We start from the raw sequence: 21,864 nt of genomic DNA, 5'->3' as shown, positions 1-21,864 counted from the left end.
AACGAGTAATTTACTCCTAAGAAAGTTCTAACAACAACTCGTGCTAGGTTTCTCATGTTAAATTGAGTGTGAAATAATCTTTCTGATGAGTCCCAGAATGTTTCCTGTGTTGAAATATTCTCTTTGTCTCATCCTCAGAGAGGTTGTGGTATTGCACAAGTATCATTTACAACTGTGGCCAGAATCTCTGCCCTCTTAATGTGAGCACATGAAAGAAATGCAAGATAAACATTTCTTTATTTCTTGTAGGAACACTATTGCATGTTTGTCTATCAGCGATATCTTGTATAATGGTTTGTTAGCACACACCAAAGACGTTTGCCAGTAACAGTCATGTAATTATCTTATTGTAGAACACTTTTAATCAGCATATTAACATTATTATGTACTTGTCAGTGATGTGCTTGACATCCAAAGAATGTTGTAGATTTAAGTACATCACCATTTACAAGTATGTAGTGTAAAAAATTAATATGCTGATTAAAATTGTCATATAATTAAATAATCATTAGAGCTTTGCACTGATTGCACTAAGTATCCATTGCTGGACAACTTACCTGGTGTGGTTTTAATTGTATCAGAATTTGTCCAATAGTGCCTGAGATTAACCTTCGCGTACAGACAGAAAGAAATTGGTGGGGAACTTCAATTTGGTAATAGTATAGATCTGACTGTTACTGGCAAATGATCTCAGCATGTGTCCAGACACTAGAGATCTTACAATGTTGGTGATGGTGGAGCTGTGTTCAGTACCAATCCAGCAGTAAATAGAGGAGCGTACCACAGAACTTACAATGCAGACATTGTTAGATAGCTGATATAAAAATGAAAATGGTATACTATGATTATTTTGATTCCATAATGTCATACGGGGTTATTTTTTGGGGTAAGCTTAAGTTGCTCATATCCAAAAAGATGTAATAAGAATTATTTATGTCGTGAACTCGAGAAAATGTTGCACAGACCTGTTTAGAGAACTATTTCTCTTTTGAAACCAGTATATCAATTTATGGAATCAGTACTGTAAATAAGAATAATCTTCACAAAGGTTTAAAGTCACTCTCTTTGGTCCAGAAAGATGTCAGTTATTAAGGAACGCACATTATCAATAACTTGCCAGCAGCCATAAAAATTTTCACTGCTAATGAAGTTCAGTTTAAGAGAAGTATAAAGGATTTGTTGGAAGGCTACTCCTCCTCCTCCGCCACCACCACCACCACCACCACCACCATTGAGAAATTTCTTAGTAGAATCATCTGATGTGTATATATTAATAACGATACCAAATAATGCAAGTATTAGTACGATGTGACTTCTCTACATATTTAGTGTTGTGTGATCATTGTAAATGTGTTGTAAGACATTCTTTCTATATGATGATGTATGGTTAGAATAGCCTAAGAATTATCATAAGCATCTCAGTGTACCCAACGCATACATGTTAGTGACAAGTTATTTATTACCTTTTAAATGAAAGTGTGTGTAAGATTTTTTGACTTATTCCACATCCACAAGGACTTTGCTTGGGATCTATGGAAAGTACTTTAGTATATATTTGTTTTTCTATGTAAATATTAGTGTTTTCTTTTTCTTCTAAAATGCTCTGCATCTTGGCAGATTTCCTTACTATGGATCTATTGGAACAAAAAGTGCAGCCAATATAATTTAAATAAAAGTAATCTCTATTGGGAGCTACTTGCCTGCAAATAAAACAGTTCTTAAATCTCACCCTGGGCAAGAAAATCTACTCTGCATGCAGTCTGCAATCACAGGACAACTGTGGAAAGCCAGTGGGGAGGGAGGTACATAAAAACATCACATTTAAATTGTCCATTAGGAAAAACGTGATTTATTGGCATCTATTAGACCTTGACAGAGTCTCACTTCCATTATTTTATCAAACCATCTTCTCCCAATAGCTAATGGCTTCACACAATGACATATGACCATTTTCTACCAAGCATTTGCATGCTCATTAGACTGGCAACTGTCCTATCACAATTTTATACATGTGCATTGAAAATGCATTTTAAAATTCTTGTAGACTTTCTTTACTGAAAAAGAAACTTTGTCGGTGACAAAGCAACATTAACTCCGAATTTCAATAATGTTAAACATTTCAAAACACCATCTTCACCCCATAAGATGAAGTAGAAAGTAAAAAGATTTATATGTTCAGTAAACTAGATAAAGAAGCAGTAGAGTCATATCGAAATGAGCTTCAAATTTTTAACTTGGGACAGGAGCATTTGGGGAACTATGCAGTGTGTTTAAAAGAATAGTTGACCATGCTCTGGATGGATACACGATACATACCCAGCAGAACAGTTCATAATGACAGGAACCCTTTATAGTGTACAGCCTCTGTAAAGAAATTCTCAGAGAAATGGGCTGACACATAAGAGGTGTGAAACAAAAGAGACCTGTAGACAGAGGTGTTGAGAATGAAATGTATTTGCTTGTCAAGAGAACAGTGCATGAAGCTTTCAGTGATAACCATACCAGTATATCATAGATTTTTCATAAACCCCAGTGAAATTCTGGTGGCATGTGGAGGATGTTAGTGGCATGAAAGTTACTGTCCAGACAACTCATGGACAAGACAGGAAGTAAAGCTGAGGGCTACAAAATAAAAGCGCAAATGTTAAACTAAAGTTTTCAGATGTTCATTACAAATGAAAATCCATGGGTATTGGCCCAATTTAATTCTTGCACCACTGGAAAGATGAATGATAAAGGTATTGGTGTCTTTAGTGCTAAGAAAAGCTCCAGAACCCGATAAAAACCCCTACAAGATTCTATACCAAATTTGTAGATCAGCTGGCTCCTCTTTCAACTAAAACATACTGTGTGCCCCTTTAAGAAAAAATAGTTGCCAGTAGTGGGAAGAAAACAAAATTGCCATCCAATATCCTTGATAGCCATTTGTTGTAGAGTTATAGAACATATTCTGAGCTCAAACATAATGAAGTATCTTGGACAGAAGACCACCTCCATGCCAACCAGTATGGCTTCCAAAAAGAAAGATCATGTGAAACCTGACATGTGCTTGTCTCATGTGACATATTGAAAGCCATGTATCAAGGCAGTTGGGTAGATGCATTATTCCTCGGTTTCCAAAAAGCATTTAACACACTACCACATTGATTTTTACTTTAGAAAGTATGGTTGTATGGGCTCTCAAGTGAACTTTGTTACTGAATTCAGGATTTTTTGGTAGGGAGGATGCAGAAAGTTATCTTAGATGGAGAGTCATTAACTTATGTAGGTATAACTTCAGGTGTGCCCTAGGGAAGTGTGTTGTTGTTGTATGTTAATGTAGGTGTTACGCAGATGCAGATCCAATATATAACATGCTTCCTACAACCACTATAACTTTTAGCTCATTGCTCAATTTTGCTAGGTCCCAGTCACTCCCTCAGATTATTTTGTTAGTCAGGTCTTTCAGTTAATCAGTTTCAGGAACTACCAAGGAAAGAGCATATGGTGCTGACCTCGCAGGCTCAGTTAATTATGGCAGTTCCTCTTAGCACTGCACCATTTTTTTTTATTACCTAGTACTAGAAATTAGGTGGCTGCTTTCTATGTCAGCACGTCATGGACTTCAAACTTTTGTCTTCATGTTCGGATGTAAAGTGATATTGTTTTCTTGTGGTGAGGGGGGGCTGAAATTAATAACACAAAGTACTTTATAAAGATGTACTATTTTATAAAGATCCTAATCCTAGTTTTCCAGTTTATGAACAGACACCTTTCCTTTACTAGTGTCTGTCAGGAGTAAAAGTCAGCAGTCTACACTGAAGATGTAGCATTATGGCAAAATTAACAGAATAATTAAATCCCAAAATGACGTGCAGCCAGAAAAAGAAAAAAAAAATTATTGCATTACACAGGATACTGTGATTCACAAACAGTACATATCAGAGATGTCTGTAATATTTTTCTTTATCTGTAGAGATATTGGATAATGTTAGTTTCATGATTTTTTTTTTATTTGTCCCCAGATGAATGCATATTATGCAGCATACGACTGTGTGTTCCATGAGAACCTGCCAAGGCTGCATGCACATTTCTCATCGGCTAATTTAACAGCTGATCTCTACCTCCTTGACTGGTTATATACTGTCTTTGCAAAAGCTATGCCACTTGATGTAGCATGTCGTGTGTGGGACGTCTTTCTGCGAGATGGAGAAGAGTTTCTTTTCAAGACTGCACTAGGTAGGTTTTGGGTGAATGAATGTGCTTTTCCTATCTTGTTGAGTAGAAATCTGAGAGTCATTTCAGTAAATACTTGTTAACCTGAAAATAATAAATCTAAATTGAGACTGTTCAGCATCCTTACACACACACACACACACACACACACACACACACACGAGAGGGAGAGGGAGAGATCTTTGCTATATTGTATAAAATCTAATGTTGGTTTAGCTGATGTTTTGTGAAAAATCTTTCTTTTTTTTTCTTTTTTTTTTTTTTTTAATTTTACATTACTCTGTTTAAAATGGATAAATAATTTGTGTAGAGAAACATATGTGCTATTTCTGCTTAAGTGACAGTTTGGCTTTTGATGATAATGAAATATGAACCGAAGAAAAGCTACAATTAAAACATACTACTTGCTTGCAAATAGCATGTAAAGCTGAAAATAAGAGAAAGTTTTGGAGGACACAACATAGTGTGATTCAGTGTATTTAATTATAGCATGCCATTAAATATAAACTGCAATTTATTTGCCAGTTTATGTCTTAATTACATACAGATCAGGAAGAATTAAATGAAAGGAAATTATTAAGTAATCTGTACTAACATTTTGTAAATCAGTATATGAAATGTACCAACAGCATATGTTAGTCATTTTTAAATATGTACTCCTACAAATATCATTTGATGTTGCTCCCACTATTTCATTCAAGAGTGTGGTAAGTAAATTAACTTATCAGTGCATTACTCCAAAAGCTGAAAGTATAGAATTATTTTAATCATCAAGTAAAATGATGCAGTAGTAAAATAATGGGATGTGTACTATAGAGAATTGTGATTTTTATCAATGCCTTGATTTTCAAAAAGTTTCTATAGTCAATTACCTAAATTTTTTCATAGGCAAATAGCATAATATTTATCTAAAATGCTTTCTGTGTCTGAAGTGTAATGCTTAGAGAGAGAATTTCCATCTATCTCATGGTACCAGATTTCCTGTGCCATATCCCCATTTTACAAAACCCCAGTGCTCAGTTCTTATGCAAGCCCTTTCATATGCATCCATGAAGAGCAGCATATTTCAGTCGTTAGAGGCATGTACAATCCTGTCAGAGGCAGGGCCATCTGTGAAAGCAGTCTTGCCATATACTAACTCGAGTGTAGCTTGGCAGAGTCTTTTACATGAGTATGTCCACCAATTAAATATGTACTGGAATAATGGCCATTGCCAAACTGTGGCCATCTGACCATCCAGTAGCTGCTGCATAACACATGGCATTTGAATCGTTGCTCCCCTACCTGCTCCTAATACAATCTACGTTGCACTATGAATGTGGAAATTGGTGCTTACGATTCATTCTTAGATTCCACAAGCCTACTCTACCTTATTAGCCCACCTTCTTCTTCCTGCCCCTGAACTTCACTCATTTACAAACTCTTCTCTATATGGTCTCTCTCTGCAACTGTTCTATCTGATCCTCCCAGTCTACTCCTTGTGCACATAAACCCCCTTGTTTATGCTACAGTAAGCTAACCAGTGCCATATTCCTATCCTATTCACTTCCTGCATCTCACAGCCAGCCATCAGCCACCCTTCCCTCACTCTGTCTGCCTGTTGTAATTTCTTAACATTCCACCAAGGACCTTCAATTACCATATTTTCTGTGGCATTGTTTTATTTGCAGCACACACAGATTGACTGGGCATTCATACTGTTATCAATGCAGTAGTAAAACTGCTTTTTTTAAAAAATGTGTACAGTCACTCATTCCACATGCCTGAAGGCCGTCCTTTATGAAATAGGATAGTTTATAAAAGAAGGAATCATTTTGAGGAGCAATTCAATGGCATAGATGTGTTGCAACAGTTAGTCAGGCACTTCCTGTAGTTTCAGTAATATGTGCAATACATAATTAATAAGTCTGTTTTCAAAATAAGAAAGCCTAAATTAATGATATTTTTTTACATATTTTGTACAGTTATATTGTATTTTCTTCTTTTCTGTGAACAGGTGTTCTTCATCTACATCAAGAAACATTATTGCAATTGGATTTTCTCCATGGAGCTCAATTTCTCACAAGATTACCAGAGGACATGTCAGCTGATAGGTTATTTCGATCAATAGAATCAATCCGCATGTCTGTTGGGAAACTACGTTTCTCGGAGGTGCTTGCCTCCCATATAGAACCTAGCTGAGGTAAGGATGTACAGATCACACTTTTTTCAACTTTTTGGTTCACTATATTCACCACTACTTGTTCAGTATATAATTATGTTATGTAAAGAAAAAGACACTTACTTTCATTCCTTTAAAGCCTCGATATAACACACACTGTTTTATGCAGTGTATTGTATTCACGTGAATACTGTATACTTTCAGAATAGGAGATACAGTGAAGATACAAACAACAATTTTTGTCATTATTGTGGTCTTCAGTCTGAAGACTGGTTTGATGCAGCTCTCCATGCTACTCTATGCTGTGCAAGCCTCTTAATCTCTGAATAACTACTGCAACATACATCTTTCTGAGTCTGCTTACTATATTCACCTTTCGGTCTCTCACTTTGATTTTTTTACCCCCCGCCCCACACACACACACACACACACACACACACACACACACACACACTCTTCCCTCCAGTAGTAAATTGGTGATTCCTTGATCTCTCAGAATGTGTCCTATCAACCAATCCCTACTTCTGGTCAAGTTGTACCACAAATTTCCTGTCTCCCCAATTCTGTTTAGTAGTTCCTCATTAATTATGTGATCAACCAATCTAATCCTCAGAATTCTTTTGTAACACCACATTTCAAAACTTCTATTCTCTTTTTATCTAAACTTTTTATTGTCCATGTTTCACTTTCATACATGGCTACACGCCAGACAAATACTTCCAGAAAAGACTTCTTAACACTTAAATACATTCAGTGTTGACAAATTTCTCTTCTTCAGAAGTGCTCTTCCTGCCATTGCCAGTCTACATTTTACATCCCCTCTACTTCAAGCATTGTCATTTATTTTGGCTGCCCAAATAGCAAAAGTCATCTACTGCTTTGTATCTCATTTCCTAATCTAATTCCCTCACCCTCACCTAATCTTTCCATTATCATTGTTTTGCTTTTGTTGCTGTTCAAATTATATCCTCGTTTCAAGACTGTCCATACCGTTCAACTGCTCTTCCAAGTTCTTTACTGTCTGACAGAATTACCATGTCATCAGCAAACCTCAAAGTTTTTATTTCTTCTCCCTGAACTTAAGTTCCTGCCCTAAATTTTTCTTTGGTTTTCTTTACAGCTTGTTCACTGTACATGTTCAATAACTTCAGGGATAGGCTACAACCCTGTCTCACTCTTTTCAACCACTGCCTCCCTTTCATGCCCCTTGACTCTTGTAACTGCTATCTGGTTTCTGTACAAGTTGTAAACAGCCTTTTACTCCCTGCATTTTACCTCTGCCGCCTTCAGAATTTCAAAGAGAGTAAACTAATAAGAATTGTCAAAAGCTTTCTACAAATACTATAAATGTAGGTTTGTCTTTCCTTAACCAGTATTCTAAGATAAGTTCTAGGACCAGTATTGCCTCTGGTTTTACTACAATTCTCCGGAATCCAAACTGATCTTCCTTGAGGTTGGCCTCTAGCCTACCAGTTTTCCCATTCTTCTGTAACAAATTCATGTCAGTATTTTGCAACCATGGCTTATTGAACTGATGGTTTGGTAATTTTCGCTCCTATAAAAATTAAAAATGTTCACATTGCTCTCTTAACCCCTTGACTGTGCTGTTATTGTGCCAATAAGTTGCCAATGCAGAGCTATTGTTGCAGCTGCATAGTTGCATGCTCCTATAAGTACTCCTGTGCTGGTAATTATTTCTGGACCTTGTGCCACTTGCAGTGCCGAGTGACCTTGGCACTGTGTTAAGAATTTTTCAAATAAAGTGACTGTTGTGACTGGAATTAGATAACTTTTCGAAGCTTTTCACAATAGCAGTGTTTCTGTGAAAATAAAATTATTATTTATTTGTTCTATTATTCTGAGGAAGGATTTTACTGGTGGAGCCAATGCATACACAGTTTCCTTGAATAACTTTATTAGAAATTAGTTTTGGTATGGTACAGTTCAAAGCATGGTAATGTACATAGCCCAACTTTACACTCTTCAATATGCACACATTTACCTTCATACTTTTGTTCCCATTGGTGTCTCTTTTGCTGCAACTCACTCAGCATTTTCACATCGGCGCCTGCTGTGTTCTCAGTGGATGGAAAATATTTTGGATAATGTCATCCCACCAGTCATCTTAGGGCTGATGTCTGGCAATGTTGTCCAACTTTCGTATGATGAGAGGTTGAGTTGACATTGACGCTGTACTTTTCCAGCAAACTTTCAATGAGATTAATTTCAAGGTCAAGTCTCCAAATTTTCCACCAAGTATGAGGTATGAGTTGAGCTGCTATATCCATGAAATGGCAAAACTGTTTCATATTACATTTTTAAAGACTTTCCCTTGTAGTTGAATAATTTGTTATGTACTGATCAATTAAATCAGTGCTACCCACTCTGTCATTGTATTTACGTATATTCCTCTTTTTCACTACTTCTTCCTTCTCAATTTGGTGTAACTAGTCACTGTAAACACTGGAAATAATGTACACATCTTTCTCATCTCGCCTTTGGATCACTGTCAATATTCCTCTATAAAAGGTCTTAACAGTACCTCTCTCAAGTTCTGATCCTTCAAAGCTGTTGGCATTTCTTTCCTGTTAACATAGCATTTCCAGTGCAGTGGTTTTAAAAAAGAGAAAGTTGAACAGCTGAGGACTTCCATAAAACCTGTCAGTAAACATAGTATATCCCTTGTTAAATTATCCATGAGGTAAAGACGAAACCACTTTATATGCTAGAGGATATTCACTATATTGGGGTTCAAATGCAGTGTCTTTCCCAGGGTAAATTATAAAGTGACATAAATACTCACTGTAGCTTCACATAAGCAATATAATTTAATACCAAAGCAAGCATGCTTCATTTGTGTGTATAGCTTGTTAGGTAGCCACCCTTTCCACAGTAACAGTGATTCATCATTGGATACTCCTCATTCAGGAGTATAAGCCTCTTCAAATTATTTCTGTGGATGGTCAGTGACAGGTTTTAATTCACACAGTTTAGCAGGAATGGAGAGTCTATTGAATAACATTTTTTGATATGAAAATGAACTTCAGGAAAGGATTAAACTTGCATTTAAACATAACTTTCTGGAAAAATAACTGTTTCAAGGACTTCTTTCCTCAAATAATACATTTCAGAGTCTAGTTTTTAAATAATTCCTAGGAGGAATAACATTGCGAATAAAGAATACAAATTTTGCTTTCCCTGGCTATGCCATCGAAGGAATGTAGGGCTAATCAGCAAGCAGAGAAATACTCCCTGCAACATTTGATTTGTGCTGCACACCTCCCCAGTCTCACTTGTAATAAGCTGGGTGACACACCGATGACTGTCACTTCCTGATTCAGTGCATCATTTTCCACCATGACCTGCTCTTGCATTCTGATGATGAGCCACGGGGTGTACACTTTGTCCGTTGTGTCTATAGGGGGTCAAAGGACAATAGGGTTGCAACTGGTGCCTTCATCTTGGTCTTAGAGGGCAATTCATTGCCTGAAAATGTCAAGGTGATGGTATACTCACGCGATGTGAAACTGGGTGTCCCCCCTCCCACCCTCCCTATGTGGTGATTCAAGCATTTGAAATTCAGGCACATGTCTTCGCTTTGTAATGCTAGCCCCATCGGTAGAGATTGTGGACGACCGCTCCATATGAACACTCTGTGTGCCCCTCCCCCCATCAGTGTCAACTGTGGAAAGCACCATTTTCCCTGCACACCAGACTGCACTGTTTTCCAGAGAGAAGAAAATGCAAGAATATAAGACTCTGGACAAACTGACTTACGGAGGTGAAGTAGTAGTATGAGTGGTTGCACCCAGCACGTAGAACAGTGTCATATGCTCCAGCTGTGATGATGTCACCCCTTTTGGTGATGGTACTCCTGTCACTTACATCTTCTACAGTGGGCTGCTCGACCATGCCTGCCCCCTGATGGTTGGGGGCTCTCCTCTTGCTGCTTCCCCCAACACCTATTTCAGGATTGTTGGCTTCCCACCTTCTAGGAACATTGATCCCCACCTCCCAACTGGAGACAAATCTTCTTCTTCTGGGTTCTCTTGCTAAGAAGGGGTCCCTCTGGACACTTCCTTCCAAGGCATCTGCTGTTACACATCTGGACATCTGGACATAAGCCAGTGGCTGAAGGAGGCACAAGCTGCCAGTCACAGGGCTTCGCGGTCATCATCATTTCCTGAAACTGATTCAGAGAAGCCCTCACCAATCATCCAAATCCCACTGCTCTGATACAGCCTCAGGGTTGGAGCACACCCACAACCAAATTATCAAGCCCCCTTCAGTGGATTGTCAACGTCATTTCATGCCATCTTTAACCACATTTGGAGTGAGAGCAAGTTGCCATCACAATGGCAAGAAAGCATCATCATCCCAGTACTGAAACCAGGTAAGCCCCCTCTAGAGACCGAATGTTATTGCCCAATTTGCCTCACCAATGTTGAGCTGAGCTGGTGAGCTGGTGGCTGTGTTGGCTCCTCGAGTCTTGGGGTCTTCTGGCTCTGTCTCGGGGTGGTTTATGCCAAGGCGTTCCAGTACTGATAATCTGTTTTACCTGGAGTCTGCCATGTGAGCAGCTTTTACCCAGTGTCAACATCTTATAGCCATCTTCTTTGACCTGCAAAAGGCATATGACACCACATGGCAACACCACATCCTTGCTACCGTATATGAGTGTGGTTCCGGGGTCCACTTTTGATGTTTATCCAGAAAGTCTTGTCACACTGTACTTTCCAAGTCTGAGTTTGTGGTTCCCACAGTCCATCCCCCCCCCACTCCCCCCATATCCAAGAGAATGGGGTCCCACAGAGATCTGTACTGAGTGCCCTCTCTTTATAGTAGCTGTCAATGGTCTAGCAGCAGCTTTGAGGTCTTCAGTATCACCTTCCTTGTATGCTGATGACTTTTGCTATCTTTGCTCCTCTAGTACGGGTGTCACTCACTGTTGACTGCAAGGCACCATACGAAAGGCATAGTCATGGTCTCTCATCCACGGCTTTCGGTTTTCAGTTGCCGAGATTGCATCATGCACTTATGTCAATGTCATATCATTCACTCACAACCAGAACTGTACTTCGACGACCAACTACTCAATGTGGTGGAGACTTAGTGCTTTTTAGAACTGGTCGTCAATGCTTGGTTGATGTGGTTTCCCCATCTTTACCAGCACAAGTGAAAGTGCTGGTTGTGCATTAATATGCTTTGCTGCTTAGTAACACCAGCTGGGGTGTGATCAAACTACCCTTCTGCAGCTTTGTAGCCTGCATCATGTAGGATGGCGCTTCTGCGCATAGAGGCAAACTGGTAGGGAAGTGTGGAGGGGGTGAGGTCTGCTCATGCGTGGCAGCAGAGAGCGGACAAACAGAAGTTTGTGCTGCCAAACTGTGTTGCTGCGGACAACAATCGGGTTTGTTTGCCTTGGGTACGTCGTATTTTACATTCATATCCATGAGGGAATAATACATTTTAAAACTGATTTCGATCACTCGTCTACATTAGAGAAATCTTACTTTATGTCTTGCGGTCGTGTCCACTGCTCCACTGCAATTGTCTGTGTGACATTGGAAGGCAAGAACAGCTGATGCAGTTTTGTGAAGATGTCAAGTACAATTTTTCTCAAAACAACAATTGTCTAATGACAAAATCTTCGAAAATGTTCCATTAAGTTTCGGGTGTGCAGCCGCAAGAATTCTCCTTCTTCTTCTAATATTTCGGCTGTATAACGTTCAGCCATCTCCAGAGTGAGCTGCAAGACTGTCTTGCGACTCACTCCAAAGATGGCTGAACGTTATACCTCCAAAATATTAGAAGAAGGAGAATTGTTGTGGCTGCACACCCAAAACTTAATGGAACAGTCTTTGCGCCTCTAAAACCTGAAGATTCACATCTTCGAAAATGGTTGCAATAATTGCCGTTTATTGCGATTTGGACTATATTATAAAGAAAAATGTGATAACAACAAAATAAACTTCAAACTCCAACTGAAATCATTATATTTGACAACTGCTTCTACTCACTATAATTTTTTAAATGTGTATAATGTGCGTACGTGGGTGTGTTTGATTGCATTTCAATGTAAATCACTATGCATAAAAAAGAATTAATGGCAGCAAAGTCTGGTGCAAAAGACTACTGTAAAAATTGTCAGTATGTTGTTATATTTTTCAGTGTCAACAGGCATTATGAGTTTAAACTAATTCATTTGACATTACAGTGGGAGAACACATTTACAATCCATTGAATAAGCAAACAGTTAACCATCTTCTGTGTATAACTCAACGGAATGCTGCCCAATAACGTCGAAAACTACTGATATCTCGGCAGGTAATCCTCCCTTTCATTTTAAGGCATTTCCCTATTGAAAATGACAGTGGTTTACTTTTTGAAATATTGGAGTTATTGATGAATTTATCCGGCTGCATACTCAAGAGTAATTAGAGCATACAAAATGCTGGGAAAAGCTTAACTACTCGTTGTGCAATGGGTTGACTTTATAGTCTGAATACTTCATAGGCTACGTGTTCCCAATCAATAAAAGTTATTAAGTTCTCAAGTACTATGAATGCAATGGCTATGTTGACAAAAACCTTTTTAAACCATCCAAGTCCATGTCAAAACCATTTGATTGTAAATTTAAGATGACAGGTTCAAGGCTTTTATCCATCTTCACCTCCCTGTCAGTCTTATTTCTGAAACTTTTCAGCGTGATGCACACAGTGTGGCCACACTGAAGGGGAATGCTGTCTATTGCTTCATGCACAAATGTTGCAGTGTTTGTTATCTTGAATGTTTTGTTTTTTCCCCCACATAGCTTGTAACCTGTGTGCAAATTAATTATATCGGATTATATCGACAGTGATATGTGGGTAAATGCATAACTGTGTGACCACAATCACATGCAAGAAAGTCAAATTTGTACATTATGTTGTGTGACTATTATAAATTAACAAGCTGCAGGAGTTCAGGACAAGTCTGTCTTATATTGTCCAGAATATTTTTGTTTTTCAGGCAGAGCACAATATCCCCTTTCCTGGTGCCTGTACTTGGTTTTTTCTTTGTTGTAGCTGAGCAATAACTGGCATGGTAATTACAATGACCAACTTCAAAGAGAGGTATGGCAAGAATTGTGCACTGAACCATTTATTGAAAGTGACAGTATTCATTTCCGAATGGTAGTCGCTACTGTTTTTCTTACACCTAAATACAAGTTTACTCTCAGAAATCAAATCTGAAGAAAAGCCAGCATGCAGAATAAGTATCCCAGAACCTTTTCATATGGGGACTTCTAAACTGCCAGTACCATCCCCTCATTTTCCAACAGTTATTCATGGAATGATCCTGATTCACCCATGTTGCATCAACATAATACACTGTAGAACTACCTGCTCCTCTTGTATTGTGCTGCTTCTATGTCACTTCTTTCAATTAAAACGTCTCTTCTTAACATATTTGAAACCAGTGTCTTTTAAAATTCTTTGCATTGACTAAGTGCTATCTTTGAACCCAATTTGCTCAGGCATGAGTGTAAAAAGTTTGCCCTTCTTACATACATTTCAAACTCAGAGTTTGGGGGGGTTTAAGCAAAAGATCTTGCAGGGAGGCTGAGAAAATTCTAGTCCTTCATGAAATCACGAAGAATGTCAAAGGCTTCTGTTTGTTGAGTCACTCGTCAACCTCTCTGGTGTGACAATAGAGACAATGAAAGGAAAGCTGAAATTTTAAATTTTGTGTTCAAAAAAATCATTCACATAGGAGGATTGCAGAGAGATACCATCATTTGATTGTCACATAGACTTCCTTATGAAAGACATAGAAATTGGTATCCCTGGCATTGAGAAGCAACTGAAACAGTTGAAAACAAATAAGTTGGCAGATACGAATGGAACTACAGTTTGGTTTTACAGTGTGTACCTTTTGGCGTACTGCGTGAAGAGTTTGACAGAGCACTGAAAGACCTGAGTCGAAACAGAACTACTGACGGCCTTGGGAGAGCCAGTCCTGACAAAACTCTACCATCTGGTGAGCAAGATGTACGAGACAGGCGAAATACCCTCAGACTTCAAGAAGAATATAGTAATTCCAATCCCAAAGAAAGCAGGTGTTGACAGATGTGAAAATTACCGAACTATCAGTTTAATAAGTCACAGCTGCAAAATACTAACACGAATTCTTTATAGACGAATGGAAAAAATGGTAAAAGCCGACCTCTGGGAAGATCAGTTTGGATTCCGTAGAAATGTTGGAACACGTGAGGCGATACTGACCTTACGACTTACCTTAGAAGAAAGATTAAGGAAAGGCAAAACTACGTTTCTAGCATTTGTAGACTTAGAGAAAGCTTTTGACAATGTTGACTGGAATACTCTCTTTCAAATTCTAAAGGTGGTAGGGGTAAAATACAGGGAGTGAAAGGCTATTTACAATTTGTACAGAAACCAGATGGCAGTTATAAGAGCCGAGGGACATGAAAGGGAAGCAGCGGTTGGGAAGGGAGTGAGACAGGGTTGTAGCCTATCCCCGATGTTATTCAATCTGTATATTGAGCAAGCAGCAAAGGAAACAAAAGAAAAATGTGGAGTAGGTATTAAAATCCATGGAGAAGAAATAAAAACTTCGAGGTTCGCTGATGACATTGTAATTCTGTCAGAGACAGCAAAGGACTTGGAAGAGCAGTTGAACAGAATGGACAGTGTCTTGAAAGGAGGATATAAGATGAACATCGACAAAAGCAAAACAAGGATAATGGAATGTAGTCGAATTAAGTCGGGTGATGCTGAGGGAATTAGATTAGGAAATGAGACACTTAAAGTAAAGGAGTTTCGCTATTTGGGGAGCAAAGTAACTGATGATGGTCAAAGTAGAGAGGATATAAAATGTAGACTGGCAATGGCAAGGAAAGCGTTTCTTAAGAAGAGAAATTTGTTAACATTGAGTATAGATTTAAATGTCAGGAAGTCGTTTCTGAAAGTATTTGTATGGAGTGTAGCCATGTATGGAAGTGAAACATGGACAATAAATAGTTTGGACAAGAAGATAATAGAAGCTTTCGAAATGTGGTGCTACAGAAGAATGTTGAAGATTGGGTGGGTAGATCACGTAACTAATGAGGAGGTATTGAATAGGATTGGGGAGAAGAGGAGTTTGTGGCACAACTTGACTAGAAGAAGGGATCGGTTGGTAGGACATGTCCTGAGGCATCAAGGGATCACAAATTTAGCATTGGAGGGCAGTGTGGAGGGTAAAAATTGTAGAGGGAGACCAAGAGATGAATACACTAAGCAGATTCAGAAGGATGTAGGTTGCAGTAGGTTCTGGGAGATGGAGCTTGCACAGATAGATTAGCATGGAGAGCTACATCAAACCAGTCTTAGGACTGAAGACCACAACAACAACCACCTTTTGGCTTCGATCTCTTACTTGGATTGCATTTATTGCAATTCTCATGTCCAGCAAAAAGCCCCAAATGACTGAAAAAAGTGCTAGTGACTCCCACATATAAGATGGGTGAAAGAACAGATCCACAAAATTACCATCCAATATTCTTAATGTTGATTTACTGAAGAATTCTTCTGGATATTCTAAGTTCAAATATAATAAATTTCCTCAAGGGAGAAAATCTTCTGTTCACATATCAGCTTGGATTTAGAAAGCATTGCTCATGTGAAACTCAAATTGATCTTTTCTCTCACAGTATTATGTGAACCATGGATGAAGGACAAAAAGCAGATCGTATGGTCCTCGATTTCTGGAAAGCATTCGGGTTCACAGATATGCAATTGGCTCAGACTTTTTAAGTAATAGAAACCCAGTATGTTGTCCTAGATGGTCAGTGTTCATTAGAAACAAGGATATTGGTAGAAATGCCCCAGGGATGTGTGATGGGATGGCTGGCTGTTCTCTAGGTACATAAATAACCTGGCAGATAGGGTAAACAGCAATCTGACTGTTTGCTGATGACACTGCAGAGAATGGGGAAACATATCATTGGACGACTGGATGAGGATACAGAATGATCTAGGTAGAATTTGTAGTTGGTGCGGTGAATGGCAGCTTGGTCTGAGTGTAGTAAACATCATTTAATGTAGATGAGTAGGTCAAATAATCCTGTAATGTTCAAATACAGTATTAATGATGTGGTGCTATACACAGTCACATTGATTAGATATCTAGGTGAAAGACTGCAAAGTGATATGAAACTGAATGACCACATTGAGGTCAGTATTAGGGAAGGTGAATGGTCAACTTCAGTTTATTGGGAGAATTGTAGGAAAATGTAGCTCATCTGTGAAGGAGACACTGTGTAGAAAGCTTGTGTGACCCGTTCTTGAATACTGCTAATGTGTTCGGGATCTCCACAAAGTCAGATTATAGGAAGAAATTAAAGCATTTCAGATGCATACTGCTATGTTTTACTGGCATGTTTCATCAACATGCAAGTGTTAGGAAAAGGCTCTAGGAACTTAAATAGGAATCTCTGGAGAGAATATGATGTTATTTTTGCAAAACATGATTGAAATAGCTTAGAGAACAGGCATTTGTGATTTACCACTGAAAGATTTTACTGCCATTATGTAAATTTCACTTAACTACCATGAAGACAAGAGAAGAGAAATTAGGACTTGCATACGGTGGCATATAGACAGACATTTTTTCATCACTCCTTTATCAAATAGAACAGGAGGGGAATGACTAACAGTAGCACAAGGTATCCTCTACCATGCCCCATGTAGTCATTGCGGAGTATGTATTAGACCTAGTTTGTGGACAGTATGCATGTATATTGAAGTGTCCCAGGTCGGCTTGGGTTTCATTGTGGTTTGTTATACTTCACCTCGTGCACCAAACACCTAAATAAGTTGCCACCTGAACATTAATTTTATATACAATGGATGTTGTTTACTGAATATTTGGTCACCTTTAAGTTTTATTAATCAGGGTCCAGCTGGACTGTGGCCTGAATCCATGTGCCTTCTTCCTCCAACTTGGCTCAGACTTTGCCTTCGTACAGGCTCCAGATAAAGCTGTTGAAAATTAACTTCCCATTCTCATTCACTCCACCACATAAATAAGAAGTGAGATGCAGTTCATCATCTTATATTATCTTCAAAATTAAAACTCGATACATGATAAGTGAGGACAGCTACCAACTCGTAACTACCTCTCGGTACTACGTAAATAACAGAGTAGATACGAAACTTGATAATTAAAAATAACAATACCTTTATGACCTTTGACATTTTGCATTCTTGGATTTCATGGAGCTCTTTCTTCCACACTGCCCACTCCATGGAACTTGTATCTCTGCCTCAGCAGGTAGGGTTGAGTGTCAGCTACCCACTTCTATACACTTCCATGTGTTTCCATATAGTCACTCTGGTATCAACATCTACAATTTAAAACACCTGCCAACAGTGGGGTGCTCACCACTTATCGACTACAGTCATGAACGTTTTTTCTCTGAACTATGTATTTAAGGATGTGATACATCTCATTCATTCAAGGAATGGGATGTATCACTAAAATATTGACAGCCGACTATGCCTACAAGGTGAATTTGTTTTCTTTAAATAATTACAATTTTGGAAATCAGTGAGTTGTAGCTAAGCTTCAGAGTGTCAAAATTGTGTAAAGTATAGCTGACATATTGATTTTCTTTTGATTGGGAGAAGTTGCAACTAATTTAAAGTGTTACTCCATTTTGATCCATTAGCTTAGCTTACAAATTTAGAAAGTTCAGCAAGTAACTTCTTAACAAACAGTGGTGAATAATTTAGTTCATTTCACAGTCTAAATTCATCACTTATTTTATCTAGAGAGAGAGGAATGATTTGTGCATTGTGTTATATTAGTTATTTTTGATGTAGCAGATAATAATATTCACTCATTACCATTATGTAACTGCTGTATATCAGTGTAGTTTGGCATTCTATGCAATTTATTTATTTATTCTCAGATACACCAAGATGGGCATATCAAAAAGTCAAAGTGGCAGCCGTGGAAATAATGTTATGACTGACAAGTTTCTTCAAGCATTGGAAGTTTGTGAAACCTGTGTTCTGACCCACAGTTAGATCTGGATGCTAGTGGTAATAATATGCCGCCTCTTTTGTATAAAATATATATATGTATAAATTGTATTTTCACTCCTGAAACCTCCCCCTTCCAAGTGCCCCCTACTCTGTTACCTTGTCTTTCACTTCTGCCCATCCCGTGTGTGTTTCATTTTTTCTCTGAAAACCAGGTAAAACAGAAGACAGTTCATATGTGAACTTCGGTATGTGTACTTCTTGTATCTTCTATGCATTTGTATGAGTGGTACTTGATATTTTTTGGTCTGTGCAATGATAGTTTGCTGACAGATCTTATGAAATTTGTAGATCATACATTGTTTGTTTCAATTTTTACCACCTTGATGTACAAAACTAGGTCTGTTATACTTAATTCATTAAAATTTGGGACAACTTGAGCAGTGATACTTGCAAATAACTTCATTTGCCATCCATTAAGAAATAAATGGGAAATTATTATTAAACCCAAGTGTGTTTATTTGGGAGAAGAATAATGTTTTAAATAGTTGTAGAACCATAACAGTGTGTAAAATATGTTTATATTATTACAAGATGTCCTTACTGTCATTAACCCAAAGAGAAAAATATCTTCAGGGGGGCTGTTGCATTTTATTGAATATAGACCAATGTCAACTTTTGTTGAATAACTGATTGTGTTAATAACAGGTGGTCTTAAAGTTGTTAGTCCTCATAGTTGTATATGAAGTCATCTGGGAAAACAATAGTGATGGGCTTCTTTATGTTAGTGTTTTACAGTGCAAAAGGCATCACTTACACATGTTGATTTGCAATTTGGGATATAAAGACCACTACATGATTTACTACATGTCTTGCAATATGAGACCAGCATGTTGCAGTTTTGCCCCCTTCCCCCTTTCCTACTCAAGTCATTTACTTCCACTACTATAGTGAGGCAAGACAAATCTATAGGTCATATTTATCTCATGTTTTTTATGAAAAAAGGCTGTAGAGAATTTTATTGTATTTAATGTCTGAGACAACGAATTAAGTGTAATTAAATTATATAAGAATGTGACACTCCTGTGCAAGATGTGCTGTAATCTACTTCATTTATATGTGGTGATTTCAGAATTGTCACAGATTTTGTGTGTGTGAAATCTTTTGTATATCTTATGATATTGTACAAAGAATTTATTTTGTATTATATTTGAACATAAACAGCCACTTTGATTTCCTGTGTGTGTGTGTGTGTGTGTGTGTGTGTGTGTGTGTGTGTGTGGTGTAAAGCATGTACAGTATTTATATGAAATTTTTGTCAATATATGAGATTTATTTTGTTGTACAGTAATAAGGGCATTTGAAATTTTTTGCTGTAGTTAAAATTGAGGGCTCAGAGTGATACAAAACTATTAAGTATTTATATGTGTTTCTTTATGAGATATGTTGTATAAAATGCAGAACATTTATGGTCTTGTGAAAGGATGTCTTTGTTCCACAAATCTGTCAAGAATCTCTTATTTTTATTTGCCATATTGGTGAATTATTTCATCCAACATAAAAGCTTATTTATATATTTTATTAGCCAGTTGAAAATGTTGTTTTTCTCTGTATGAAGCAGAGTGCTTCCAACATGAGAAGCAGTGTTAATATATTGTGTCAATTGCTAATGTTAACTGACTGTGAATCTCTTTCTGAAGGTTGTGAAATTTGACTCCAAAGTTGAGTTTGAAATGTTATCAAATGTTTCATATGATCTTTTGATGCATGAGTTACATAAATAAATGAAATATTGTGTACTGGCCTGTTGGATTTAGGTAGTGAAAACAACACTTGAGTTTAAACTGTATACATTTAAAGTCACATTTTGTGGCTGTTTTCTTTATCCTGATGCATAATGTATTCAATTTATATACTGAGTTTGAGAAGTCAGGAAACAATCTGCAATGTAAAAGCCAACATCATACAGTGCTTTGGTTTTCAAGCTTGCAACTCAGGAATGTATGCCATTATGTGCATGGTACCATAAAATGGGGCCGGAAAAAATTTGTTCAGTTAAAAAAAAATTTAAAAAAAATTGTATTAAACTTAAAATGGTGCTCTGAATGAAATATGTACAGAATCTTTGATCTTTTATTTTCATTGATATACAAGCAATGGAGAATGGTCAACAGATAGCAAATGCCTTGGGCAAAAATGTTCATAGGTCAGCTGTTCCAAAAGTAATTTTACGTCTGTCAGTTTCAAGTGTAATGTCTTCAGTTCTGTACCGTTGCACTTGGTGAAAACCTGGTATGACCCAATAAATTCTAGGCATTTATTAGTGACTTCATTTTGATTTTTAGGGAAATGCATGTCAGGTGTATTTGAAAGCAAACTGTTACAAAATTTGAATAAAAATAATTTCACATGCTACCTGTGTGTTTTCCTGTTCAGCGAACTAATTATAATTATTTATTTATGCTATCTTAAATTAAAATTTTTGGCATAACTTTTCTTTTTATTTAGAGTATGACCAAATCAGAGAAAAATGATTGTCATGCTGAAAAGTCTGAAGTCATTACACTCGTTATATATATCATGTTGTCATTTCAATGTAGCTATACTGATACAATACTAATAACTGGCAAAATGTAATTTATTTGTACATTTCTTGCTTGTACTCTACTGTACTATGTTATCTAACTAAATATTACAGTGCCTTAACTATGTATGAATGCTTCTTTAAATCATGTGTGTACTACAAAAATGGCATCATTGTTAGCAGAATTTATTTTCTTATTTTTGGCTGCAAAAAATACTGTGTGTGTGTGTGTGTGTGTGTGTGTGTGTGTGTGTGTGTGTTTTGAACTAAAAAAAAAACAAAAAAACAAAAAAAAAGTTTGTCGTGGCTATTTCCTTGACAGGTTATGAAGAGGGCATAACTTATTGTGAACTACAAAACTAAGTGCACCTTAAGTAGAAAATGAAATTAAACGTTTACATAGAAATTTGGATGAGCTCTATGACAGGGTAGCAGTGCGGTTAAGACATATTTGCTTGCAGAATTCTGTTGAACTGATAGATAAACCTGACTGACACGATCAACCAGAGATTGTGTTAGAGAGTTATTCATACTGGACATACTATGAAAAGATAAAGATAAGGAGGAGAATGTAGTGTGGACAATGTCTTTCATAATATTTTGATTTCTTTCATAGCTTTCTGCTGCCCAAAACTAAGTCATGTTGTGTGGCCTTAATCTTTATTCATAACACTCTTATATTCTCTTGCATTAAAGAATAATTTTCAAACAACAAGTGAGTCACTTTGCAACTGCCTCAAGAAGAAGGAGTAGTAGAAGATGAAGACTATTCAGTTTGTCCCATACTTACACATGAATACACTTGGAGGTTACTTCTTCCTTGGACAAAACAGTTTTATTTTCACTGAAATTTACTACTTTCACATTGTCATTGC

The 21,864-nt window shown here is 37.4% G+C and overlaps 1 protein-coding gene across 1 annotated transcript in view; it reads left to right on the top strand.

Annotated features, from left to right (window-relative positions):
• The window catches only part of LOC126177067 (TBC1 domain family member 12-like), a 337,379-nt gene extending 316,159 nt beyond the window's left edge, over nt 1-21,220 (top strand). The window contains exons 8-10 of the mRNA XM_049924302.1: nt 4,005-4,218; nt 6,212-6,397; nt 18,333-21,220. Coding sequence (XP_049780259.1) covers nt 4,005-4,218; nt 6,212-6,396 — 399 coding nt within the window. The 3' untranslated portion in view covers nt 6,397; nt 18,333-21,220. The remainder of the gene's footprint in view (nt 1-4,004; nt 4,219-6,211; nt 6,398-18,332) is intronic.
• Nucleotides 21,221-21,864: the final 644 nt, after the last annotated feature.

Source organism: Schistocerca cancellata, chromosome 3 (genome assembly GCF_023864275.1).
Source record: "Schistocerca cancellata isolate TAMUIC-IGC-003103 chromosome 3, iqSchCanc2.1, whole genome shotgun sequence".
NCBI lineage: Eukaryota > Metazoa > Arthropoda > Insecta > Orthoptera > Acrididae > Schistocerca > Schistocerca cancellata.
This window is presented reverse-complemented; position numbering and strand designations above follow the sequence as displayed.